Source organism: Nannobrachium achirus (genome assembly GCF_963921795.1).
Source record: "Nannobrachium achirus genome assembly, chromosome: 11".
Lineage (NCBI taxonomy): Eukaryota > Metazoa > Chordata > Actinopteri > Myctophiformes > Myctophidae > Nannobrachium > Nannobrachium achirus.
In genome coordinates this window covers 63086186-63099211 of record NC_137820.1, presented here as the reverse complement: position 1 = coordinate 63099211, position 13026 = coordinate 63086186, and the positions used below count along the sequence as shown (strand labels likewise).

The window sequence follows — 13026 nt, the reverse complement described above, 5'->3', positions numbered from 1 at the left end:
TAGTGTTTTATGTGTATACCGTAATCCATAGTGGAAAATAAAGGCTGTTTTGAGTTGTTTTCTAACAAACTAGCTCTGGTCTCTTATAGTTTTCATTTGTTTTGTTTCCATGTAGCTCCATAATAAGAACAGAAATATTTGTCTCCAGTCAAATCAGATCTGCATGACATATCTAATCATGGACAGCTCGTTCTTGACAGACTAGTGAAAATTTATTTTATTTTGTATACTGCTCAAAGAATTTAAGGGAACAAAATGTTCCCTTAATTCTTTGAGCAGTACTACAATATACTACTCAGATAAATTAAGGGAACATTTTGTTCCCTTAAGTTCTTTGAGCAGTATATTTCCCCCGATAGGCCTCTGTCCTCATTATAATCACGTCATGAACTACAGTACATGAATTGTTGTGTCACTATTCTGGGGGTGAACATTTGGCAAAGTAGCTGGGTCCAGTTGGGTCCTATTTCTATTGTATTATTATTAGTGAATGGGTTCCAAGATTGGCCGTTGAGTAGCCTAATATTTGACCAGGAGTTCTGCACTGTCTCAAGAACTGGGGTTGAGTAGAGCAGTGGTTCTCAACCTGTGGGTCGGGACCCCTAGGGGGGGTCCCCAAATTATTTTGGAGGGTCCCCAGATGATTAACTTAATGAGCAACATTGTTTTCTCTCTCAACAGTAAACAAACCAACATAAAATGTAAGTGTATAGTGCATATCTACACATTTCTAAAGTGACAAATGAAGGACTTTGTAATACCTCTAAAATGACAAATTAAACATTGGCCAAATTGTCCAATATTAGAGGCAGAAATTGTGAAAATAGCCGATCTACATGCTCACAACACCTCGCAGCGCGAGGCGTTGTGAGCATGTAGATCTGCTATTTTCACAATAGAACCGTGTTGTACAAAATGTAATGTCTCAAGTTCAACTCTTAGTGCTCGTTAGGGTGGGGTGGTGGGGTCCCCAGTTCAAATATGATTATTTTGGGGGTCGCGGCCTGAAAAGGTTGAGGACCACTGGAGTAGAGGATGCTACGGTTCATGTGGTTAACTGAACAATTGTTGTCTCTCCAGCCTACAACACTGCACCACAGCTACTGTATCGGGGCACAAAAACATTGACCGTTATTTTGTCACAGTCGGCTATGGAGGATTGGAACGTAAACAGCAATTGTGAGCAATTTTACGTACCTGGAAGTGTACAAGAGTACAAATGTGACAATTTGGCTACATTTGTACACTGTTACAAATGGATAAATGGGTGGGTATTGGGTAAAAAATGTCTCATGATGACAAGTCAATGACCAAAACGAGGCTTTAATGAGGCCTAGTCACACAGCATGGAACAATGAGGTATAACAAGTATTTATCAACCCATAAATCTATTAACATTTTTTTCTCCACTTTGTTTTAGAACAGAAATTGCAGCATCACGTTATATAATATAAAAACAATATCACAATGCCAATAAAAAACATTAACATTTTCTATGAGAAAATTAAACCCTAGAACATGGGATTATATTGGCAGTATCTTTATAAAACAAATTCATCCACGATATAGCAGCAAACACGTTGAGAAAAGAAGCAGACTTTTCTTAAAGGGATTGGCAACTTGGTATAGCCTTTTTTTTTTATCACACATGCAATGTGTGGGAATAGATACAAGTTAACTGGAGAAAAAAAATCCCATTCTCTTTACTCTTGCACCCAACTCATCGCTGAAACGTGGCGTTGGTCAAGGCTGCATGTGATAACTTCTTTTTGCTTGATGTAAATGTCACATCATCTAGAAATTGCATCCACACAATATTAAAAATGCTAAATCAAGTAAGAAAAAAGCAAATAAAATTCAAGATGTCACAGTATACCTTCATGAAACGGTGTCAGTCTGAAGCCTAATTTATACATTGTTGTATGACTGTGTTTCTCACTGAAGAATAATGTTTAAATTAGCTGAGGACTCACAAGCAGCTTATCATTTCAGGCTGTGGCAGTCAAGTGATCCATGACTTGATTCTGTAGCTCGTCTCACATCTCCTCTACAAGATTGTTTCTTCTCCTGACCCTTTCCCACTGAGCACAACTTAAACAACAAAACGTGTGTAAAAAAGGTTTTGCTAGCCCTTTCTTTTATAGCATCACAGGACAAATTTGTATGTTTTCTTTAGGCCTATGTATCAATTTCCCCATGTTTTTCAATGGCACAATGTTGCTATTTTGTAGAAAAGATTTTTTTTTTTGGTGTTTTCCGTTTCATTGTCCTTTAGGCAGTTAGATTCTTCATAACTCAAGGGCCTACAAAATCTGACCAAAGCCCATTGTATAAAGCTAAGAAGCTTAGACGTCAGTCGATTAATGAGGCTGTTTTTCTTCATTCCTGACAAAGTGATTTATCAGATATAGACAGATTTCTTTTGAGAGATGCAAGTTGGTGATTGCAAGACAGAACTACAAGTATTTCCCCCTTCCTCAACCATACTTAAGCCGAAGCCTAGAATTATCGAATGCTTTAACCAGTGAAAAATAGCAGACATACAAGCTCACAGCCGCACTTGTAGATCTGCTATTTTTGAAAAAGTTGTGAAAATGTGTGCAAATCTTTTAATGTATTTTCAAAGCGAACGTTTGTAACTCAAATGTTGCTTCTGGGTGGTCCCTGGAACTAAATATTTTGAGATGGGGGTCTGTGGCCAAATAAATATCATTTATGGGGTCCTTCACATGAAAAGGTTTGAGAACCACTGACATAGTAGTCTCTCAAAAACAAAGTTAAGTGAAAAAGACCTTTTCTTTGACGATGGCTGGCCAGATTGCTGACATAAAGAAGGATTCAAAAGACACTTATAGAATCAGGTCAAAATTCTAATGTTCATGATTTTTCAAAAATAGATCTACAAGCTCGCTGTGAGCTTGTATATCTGCTATTTTTCAATAGTTAAAGCATAAAATAATAATAATACACTATAATGTGTACCCGTTCTACTAAATGCTGTTGACACCCGAGCTCTCCAGAAAGGGTGGACATTTTGTTTCAGTCAAACGACAGACTCCCAAATGTGGCACAGTAATTATTCTTCAATTAATTGATTTGTCTTCTCTTCCGCCATAATTGTTGAGTGAATTCAAATCTAGTATGGATCAAAATGGCTGCGAGGCGGAGGGAGACATTGTGACACAGTAATATTCTTTGACATTGTCAGAAACAAATGGGATAATACCTTAAAAAGGTGAATTCATACTTTTGGGCCACACTAGCATTATGTCTGCTCCAAAAGGTAGTTGTATTGTCTTCTAATGTCTTCAAACACTCATAGCTATGTACAACCTACAACAAAGGCAGGGTAGGTAGACCGTATCTAAACAGCAGGTAAAACCCAGTTTAAACTCATCTTTTAGTTTCAGCTCTTTCCTCAGAAAACAGCTCAGAATTCTGTTAAAATGCTCAAAAACAGTCCCAAGTTATGAGAGAATGTCTCCCAGCACTGGTCCCACGATTATTGAACTTCCTGAACGTCAGAAGTTTGTATCCACTCCACCGCTTTATTTACTCACACGGTCTCTCTCACTAAATCTCGCTCAAAAATGTCATTCCAATCTGAAAGAATGGAAGATAATTGGCAGACAAATCTGTTTCCTCGTTTCCAGTTTTGTTCGTCCACTCTCTGATTGATTAAAGACAGGCAGAGGACTGCTCCCTGCGTCATCTTAACTCTATGAATGTCCCACAACACAAACGCACATGTACAAACACGTGATTGTGTGTATGTCTGTGTTTGTAGGTAGGTATACAGTGCCTAAAGAGGTATACCATCCATGTAATCAGTCCAAGCTCTTCTACCCTTACTCTACCCTCAGAGAGCAACTCTGAGACACAGTCCAGGTCTCTGCTCAGATATTGATGTCCCGGACATCAGTGGGTGTGGTCGAGAGGTCAAGACCCTCCGCGTCTCCGATGCTCTTGGTTTCTGTGGTCACAGTGTGTGGCTGTTGCTGCGCTTGCCGAAGACTAGTTTCCAACAGCGACTCAATTTGTTCCTGACACGCCCTGAGACAATCCTAAAGACATGGAGAGACAAACAGACAGGCACTTTAATTCAGATACCAAGTGGCTGTGGTCTTTGGTTTGGCTGAGTTGGGTTCTCATGCATGTGGGAAATATATTGGCCACACGGCCAAAAAAATAAATATGTTTTGGTATGCGGCCAGGTCTAGTAGGCATGGCTCAGGGAGGAGGACGCCCCTGCCATGCATAGTCCACTATGGGCATCCTAAGGGTGCGATAGGCCTAGTAGTGTGTGTGGGTGTGGGGGTGTGAAAGAGTGAGTGGAAATGTATTTGATCCATAGGATGTAACACATATTTGTATTATTATTGTGTGATGTATGCTGTAGTAATAAAAATTGAAATCAAATCATATCAATCAGTTGTACTATACAGGAATAAAAAGCTTCAATTGCAAAAATCACACACATCCGAATTCCTCAAACACTGCCATGTATTTGATGAATATTCAGCAAACACTGAGGGGCCTTTTCCAAAGGGTTCTTTCTCCAGCCTATGCGATGTTTCTTGGTACCTTGGTTCGTTCTTGCAAACCGGCGTTTCCACCAGATTGAACCAGAGCCATTGTCCCCCAGTTCAGATGGTGGTTCACTGGAAAAAAACAAGGATTTTGTGGTTCCCGTTCGGAACCAACTTTTACGGTTCAGAACCAACTCCGGTTCTCTGTGAAAAAGCTCACCTCTGGTTCATCTCATAGATGGGAGAAAGAACCAGAACCGGTTCTTTGCCGGCGGAAAAGGCCCCTGAGTGTAAAAGAATGGATGGATGTACAAATCTACCTACCGGATCACTCCTGATGATCTGTGCCAGTCGCTCTGTTAGTTTCTGCGATGTCATGGTGTTGCCCACCATTCTAAGCTGTAAGCCCTCTACCGCAGCTGCCATACTGCCTGCTGCAACCATGGAGGGAGGGTTGGCTATGAATTTAACATCTGAGGATAACAACCAGAGATATGGTTAATAAAGTGCTGTTTTAATATAGAGTGAAAACAAGAACATAGTAAAACAAGGATTAGTACAACAAACAAACAAAAAGTACCTGTAGCACATAACGCCACAAACGTCTGCGCGTGCTTCCTCAGGATTGGTCTGTGCTCTTTCCTGATTTGCAGCTGGGACAGGAAGTGGTCGATGAAGTCAAGGGGCGTCACGGCAGCCAAGTCCCACTTCAGTTTACTCAAAACCATCAGTTCCATTTGCTGTGAAATGAAATGAAGGGAGAGAGCAGGGACGGAACATGAGGGATAGAAAGCATTAGATCAGGGGTTTTCAAAGTGGGTGACGGGGAACCCCGGGGTGCCGTGACGGCAGTCCAGGGGTGCCGCGAGATCATTTGATAATATTTGGAATCTATTTGGACACTTGAACAAATATTTAGTATCATTTTAAACTTGAAGTACAAAGTTATTTTCAGTCAGTTCTCACCAAAATGGTTATTATCTCAACGTTTTCCTCGCAACATAATCACTAAAATATCGTCACTGTCGGGCAGAAACCTCGTATCTCCAAGTTTCAAATGTGTACGTCTTTTAGTAAAGCAAGCCCTGCTTCATCATACGCACAAAAATAGTGAAAACAGACGATCTACAAGCACACAACGCCTCGCGATGTTGTGTGCTTGTAGATCTGCTGTTTTCACTAGTTTAGTACATTTTATAGATGATAAATACAAAACGAACGGTTTTGGACACAAGTTTTCCACCCGACAACGACGATATGCTATAAATATAAGTTGCTGGGAGTGAAAATTATAATGTAGAGGTGCCTCGGATTAAGAAAATATTCATGGGGTGCCCTGAGACAAAAAAGTTTGGGATCCCCTGCAGTAGAGAACACATGGATTTCTTAGATTTACGGATATCAACAGACAATGAGGGAAACCTGCACACACTACAATTTTTCGTAAACCAACAGACCGTAACGCTATTCTACATGCACAGAGTCATCACCCCAGACGTACTGTATGGTGAAGAAGATCCCATAAATACGGACAATACAATACCTGCGTCTTAAACACATCTTTATTGATCCTGCAGATTTTGAAAAGAAGGCAGGTGACATGAGAGACAGGTTCAGAGTGGATACAAGGCATCGGTTATACACACGGCAAGAAATGAGACAAAACAGATACAAAGGGAGACCCTTTTGGGATCTGTCAATAAAGACACCCCAGGTAACATAAATTTACTGCGTTTACTGCCTAATCAATGATTCAATGATGTCTTTTACTGCCAAGGTAACATAAATTTACTGCGTTTACTGCCTAATCAATGATTCAATGATGTCTTTTACTGCCATCAAAGTAGCTTACCTTTGCGATTTTATAGAAAAAAATATCTATTCATTATTTCCAACCGCAATCTTTTTGTAAAACACAGCCATATCTCTCAAAGAAATCACACCCAATGTGAAGTGAGCGGTGGTAGTGCTTGCGTAACGTCTTCAGACTAGGATTTGAGTCTAGGATGTACAGGCTATGCTACACACACGTTTTGCTATGGCAAAACGCTGAGGAAAAAGGCTACAGACACACAACATATGACATCACTAGACAAACATGATGCTACGTACACACATTTTGCTATGGCAAAAACGCTGAGGAAAAAGGCTACAGACACACGCACAGCCACGCACCGTAACGCCCTCATTAGCATAATGTATGCGAGCATAATGTATGCGCACCACGCCCACACGCATTTCCAAACCACGCCCCGCCCCCAATTTGCATATGTTGACTAAGCTCCTCCCCTTCATTTACATACGGCCGCCTGCATTTTTTACGCGCTGGGAAATGCCACTTAACAGCCTCATTAGCATAATTTATGCGGACCACGCCCACACGCATTTCCAAACCATGCGCCGCCCCCAATTTTTTTAAGTCGACTAAGCTCCTCCCCTTCATTTACATACGGTCGTCTGCTTTTTTTACGCGCTGGGAAACCTACCTTAACACCCTCATTAGCATAATGTATGCGAGCATAATTTATGCGCACCACGCCCACACGCATTTCCAAACCACGCCCCGCCCCCAATTTGCATATGTCGACTAAGCTCCTCCCCTTCATTTACATACGGTCGTCTGCTTTTTTTACGCGCTGGGAAACCTACCTTAACGCCCTCATTAGCATAATGTATGCGAGCATAATGTATGCGCACCACGCCCACACGCATTTCCAAACCACGCCACGCCCCCAATTTGCATATGTCGACTAAGCTCCTCCCCTTCATTTACATACGGTCGTCTGCTTTTTTTACGCGCTGGGAAACCTACCTTAACGCCCTCATTAGCATAATGTATGCGAGCATAATGTATGCGCACCACGCCCACACGCATTTCCAAACCACGCCACGCCCCCAATTTGCATATGTCGACTAAGCTCCTCCCCTTCATTTACATACGGCCGCCTGCATTTTTTACGCGCTGGGAAATGTCACTTAACAGCCTCATTAGCATAATTTATGCGGACCACACCCACACGCATTTCCAAACCATGCACCGCCCCCAATTTTTTTAAGTCGACTAAGCTCCTCCCCTTCATTTACATACGGTCGTCTGCTTTTTTTACGCGCTGGGAAACCTACCTTAACGCCCTCATTAGCATAATGTATGCGAGCATAATGTATGCGCACCACGCCCACACGCATTTCCAAACCACGCCCCGCCCCCAATTTGCATATGTCGACTAAGCTCCTCCCCTTCATTTACATACGGCCGCCTGCATTTTTTACGCGCTGGGAAATGCCACTTAACAGCCTCATTAGCATAATTTATGCGGACCACACCCACACGCATTTCCAAACCATGCACCGCCCCCAATTTTTTTAAGTCGACTAAGCTCCTCCCCTTCATTTACATACGGTCGTCTGCTTTTTTTACGCGCTGGGAAACCTACCTTAACGCCCTCATTAGCATAATGTATGCGAGCATAATTTATGCGCACCACGCCCACACGCATTTCCAAACCACGCCCCGCCCCCAATTTGCATATGTCGACTAAGCTCCTCCCCTTCATTTACATACGGCCGCCTGCATTTTTTACGCGCTGGGAAATGCCACTTAACAGCCTCATTAGCATAATTTATGCGGACCACACCCACACGCATTTCCAAACCATGCACCGCCCCCAATTTTTTTAAGTCGACTAAGCTCCTCCCCTTCATTTACATACGGTCGTCTGCTTTTTTTACACGCTGGGAAACCTACCTTAACGCCCTCATTAGCATAATGTATGCGAGCATAATTTATGCGCACCACGCCCACACGCATTTCCAAACCACGCCCGCCCCCAATTTGCATATGTCGACTAAGCTCCTCCCCTTCATTTACATACGGTCGTCTGCTTTTTTTACGCGCTGGGAAACCTACCTTAACGCCCTCATTAGCATAATGTATGCGAGCATAATTTATGCGCACCACGCCCACACGCATTTCCAAACCACGCCCCGCCCCCAATTTGCATATGTCGACTAAGCTCCTCCCCTTCATTTACATACGGCCGCCTGCATTTTTTACGCGCTGGGAAATGCCACTTAACAGCCTCATTAGCATAATTTATGCGGACCACGCCCACACACATTTCCAAACCATGCACCGCCCCAATTTTTTTAAGTCGACTAAGCTCCTCCCCTTCATTTACATACGGTAGTCTGCTTTTTTTACGCGCTGGGAAACCTACCTTAACGCCCTCATTAGCATAATGTATGCGAGCATAATTTATGCGCACCACGCCCACACGCATTTCCAAACCACGCCCCGCCCCCAATTTGCATATGTCGACTAAGCTCCTCCCCTTCATTTACATACGGCCGCCTGCATTTTTTACGCGCTGGGAAATGCCACTTAACAGCCTCATTAGCATAATTTATGCGGACCACGCCCACACACATTTCCAAACCATGCACCGCCCCAATTTTTTTAAGTCGACTAAGCTCCTCCCCTTCATTTACATACGGTCGTCTGCTTTTTTTACGCGCTGTTTTTATTTTTTTATAATTGAACTAAGCTCCTCCCAGTTCATTTTGCGAGGTTCTTAACGAGGAGGCAGCTAATTAATTAATTAATTAATTAATTAATTAATTAATTAATTGAGGCGCACACACACACACACACACAGCGCACGCACGCACGCACGCACGCACGCACGCAAGCACGCACGCCCCGCCCCCCCCTCATTTGCATAAGTCGGCTTCATATACATAATTAATGCAGACCACGCCCCAACCTCATTTGCATAATTAATGCAGCCTCATTTACATAATTAACATAATTTTGCGCAGACCGGTGCAGACCACGCCCCTCATTTCCTTTTTTTTGCTCATTAACATAATCAACACACGCCCCCAACCTAATTAACATAATGTTGGGAACCCGCACATGTCCATGCCCGGGGTCAGAGGAATGGCCGCTCGCCAGGTGGAGGGTTTAGGACAGGGGGAAATGAGGGTTATGATTTAGTAATATATCTGATTAAATAGGTAGTGATAGGTGTTGCTTAACAGTACACATCTGAGAAACACAATGATAATAAGGTTCACTGTTGTAACTTAGTTATCAGAGCATTGCATGCAGGTACACTGTTAGGTTGGAAATAACTAATTGACTTTGTGCATGAACAGACAACGGAGTAGTATGTGATATTGGGGGGCTTTTGCACATCTTGTAACTTCCTGTATGTACTGTCTGTCTCCTTTGAAGAATGTTCCACACAGCCCGTGACGCAAGTGAGTGCTAGAGAAGCGTTTAACCACAAGCCACCTGGGGTTATAGTGGGGGCAGATAGAAGACAGGCATTACTGTAGTGTATGAACTTTGACCAAAGAGTTTGTCACCGAATGTTGCATCATGGTGGAAAATGTATCTTTGTCTTCGTCCTGCAGATCTTGCAGGATGGCTAACTGTCACGTACACTCTGAACGGATGGGTGGGGGGGCTGTGCCGCCCCCCCATGCATCTCTGGGGTATAAAAAAGGAAAGCGCCTAAAATACGCTCTCTCTTCTTTTTGGATCGGACAGACAAGGAATCGATACTTTTGCTGTGCTTGTTCTATTTTTTTACTTTCTGTATTTTCTCTCTAATAAAATAATAAAAGCCCTTTTTACTTGGGAACCAAATAGTGTGTTGCGCCTCTGCTCCATCCTCGGTAAAAGGTCATCTGCCATTTCCATCTCTTTGTAGGATTATTCCTGAGTTTGGGTGAGTTCAGATATACTGTATTATCTAGAATTTCATAGCCAAACGGTTTAGTCTGTTGTCATTTTAACGGTCTTGCATCGTCCTGCCCCTCTGGGAGCTCGGGACCGCTGCTGGTCAGCAGGCGTTCGGAGGGGGCTTTGCTCTCAGGAGAGCGAGGTTTACCCGGCCTGGTGATCACCGGTGGGAGCTCTAAATACAAACAGAGGGATTTGGATTGCGAGACCAGCGTGGCTGAAACAAAGCCTGCACTCTGCTTATCACAGGTGGTAATCTTTAGTGCGGTGATATTGAGAAGGGAGACACGGAGAAGAAAGTGTGTCAGGATACACTCTCTCGCAGGTGCATGAAAAAATCCTTCATTCATTGAGTGTCAGAAACAGCTCTGTTCTCATCCATGTTGTAAAGTCACTTTGCTCGGAGATAGCTCAGTCTATAAAGAGTGCGCCAGGAGTAGATTATAAGACGTTGATGTAGTGGTGTTTTTATGTGGTTTATTTTACAACGCTAGAATATCCATCTAATTACATCAGACGAATTCAGCCGAAACACAGATATAAGTGAACTGTGGTGTGTGTGTCCCCATAGTTGTAATTTTGTAGAAAATCCCCGCAGCCGACTGTAGTAGCGCACAGTCGTGGTCTGCGGGTGGGGTGAGCCACCTGTGAACCCCTGAAGCCACCGCTCAGCAGCGTAACAGTATTGTAAACCCGACCGCGTGAGGTGCTGGTGTGCTGTGAGCTGGGGCGTGTGCCTCTCGGGGGGTCAGTTGGTTGGCCTATTCTCAACATGGCGTCCCTGGTCTTGACCCTCTCTTTAATGGTGTGAATAATTGACAGGTTGATTATTTTAGCAATCATTCAGAGGGGGTATTTAGTAGCCACCGGCCACAACATATAATCTACTCCGCATGGTGGTAGGATTGTTATTGACGGGGACTTCTTATTATATGTACGGGTAGTGGTACATATAATACTCTAGTTCTAACAGTGTGCTGTATCCGGGCGAGTATCCACACGACCAGAGTGAAAACAGGGGCTCGGAAAGCGCGCCGAGCAGGCTCCGGTGGGAGACACAAGTATCTCTGTCAGGGACTCATAGAATAGAGAGAAGTCAGGACTCGCCAATTTACAATGGCTACCACCCACTTGAATCCAGGCGAGTGTATGCCTGATTCAAGGCCACCTTTGGTGGTGTCGACCGTCTCTGGTGCATGCCTAGACGGTCACAATGAGTACCTAGAACTAGGACGGTTACTAGGTTTCCCCGACCGGGGAGAAGAGCTGTTTGCCGAACAAGGCGGACACGGCCATGCGAAGTGGCTTCCCGCAGGGGAGGAAACGAAACAAGAATGTCAAGGCCCAAGAGGCCTTGAGAGTTGGGCAGGGGACCAGATATGGGTCCCCGGGGAGTGGGAGCAACGGAGAGAGGAGTTTTCACTAGAAACACCCCTTCTGCTTGAACGCCCCCAGCCATCGAATGGTCAAAGTGCGGAATTGGTTCCGCGAGTATTACAAATACCTCCCCGTGACTACCCAGCCACGAACAGAGCCATGTCAAGGCTGATTGTCCGGGGAGAGAGAATAGAGGAGATTCGGCCTATTACAAGGCCCGCGTGGGTAGTGAATCCCACAAATGAGCGATTAAGCGGTGGAGGGGGAATGGCCCAGTCAGTTGAGAACCTGGCAGGGTCGACCCTCAAACAGGAATGCCGGAGGTATGTACACCCGGTGACTGGTCCACCGCTGGCTGACGAGCACATAGTGCTCACGGACGCCCATGCGATGAGAGACATGGGTTATACACAAATTATACATGTGGCGTTGACTAAATGCAAGCATGGAATGACAGTACGCGAGCAGCAGCTAAAGTTAGACAGGTACTATGCTAAACTGTTTAGATTTGCTAATGCGCGCTTTGTTGCACGGTTGGTGATGACTCTATTTGGATGCGACGCCTACGGATATGACCAGGGAGCGTCCATCTGGGCATTCTTAAATGCCCTGGAAAGAGATGTAGGTAACCTCCGGATTGAGCTACTGGTGCCTCATGCCACGCTGGCAGAGGTTATTCGTAAAATTCAGCATACCGCGACGCCTGACCTGCCCCCTTATCGCAACATCTGTGGGGCCTGTGTGAACGTCCTACTCGCCCGACATTTCATGCAGTATCAAAGGAGACCATTGCCGGCTCTGGAGAGAAGTACTGCTGAGGGGGTGAGTGGGCCCTGTTCACCGAGCATGCCAGATCTAGGGCACTAAAACGACATTACAGCTTGGGCTGTAGCTGCCGAAATACCTCAGAAATGTGGGGATCAGATCCCAACTAATGTGAGCAGCCGTGGGGCGGAGCAGGCTCTCGTCGGGCCGATTCTGGTGTTCATGGTCGTGCGTTCTGTCACTGTTTGTCGGGCTGGGTTGTGTGTTTGCATTTGCGGCGTGTGGATTCTCTGTCACGCAGAAGGTGCACATTCTGGTGTGGCAGGGAACCCGCACGTTGGGGATGTGGGCAGGCAGTGCAGTGTGGCATGTGGTGGGGGAGTGTAGGATGGTGGACATGGGAGTTGGACTGTTGGAGGCTGCGCCGCCGAGTACCGCCATATCAGTTATTCGAGACTGTGTGGCATAGGCTAAAGTGAGGTGCAGCAAACCAACACTTATAGAGCCGGGTAAAATAGCCGTAGAGGCCGGGCTATATGTTGTTGGATGTTTTCCTTTATGCAGTAGATTAGTTCGTTTTTGTTTTGATTCTCTGTTTATATTATT

The 13026-nt window shown here is 44.5% G+C and overlaps 1 protein-coding gene across 1 annotated transcript; it reads right to left on the bottom strand.

Moving 5' to 3' along the window:
• Nucleotides 1-3896: 3896 nt before the first annotated feature.
• On the bottom strand, nt 3897-11574 carry LOC308294519 (G1/S-specific cyclin-D1-like; the record flags this gene model as incomplete). Its single annotated transcript, XM_080737252.1, has 5 exons — nt 3897-4064; nt 4854-5002; nt 5110-5269; nt 10341-10535; nt 11533-11574. 5 exons carry the CDS (start codon nt 11572-11574, stop codon nt 3897-3899), a joined length of 714 nt encoding a protein of 237 aa, XP_080593378.1.
• Between the last annotated feature and the right edge of the window lie 1452 nt (nt 11575-13026).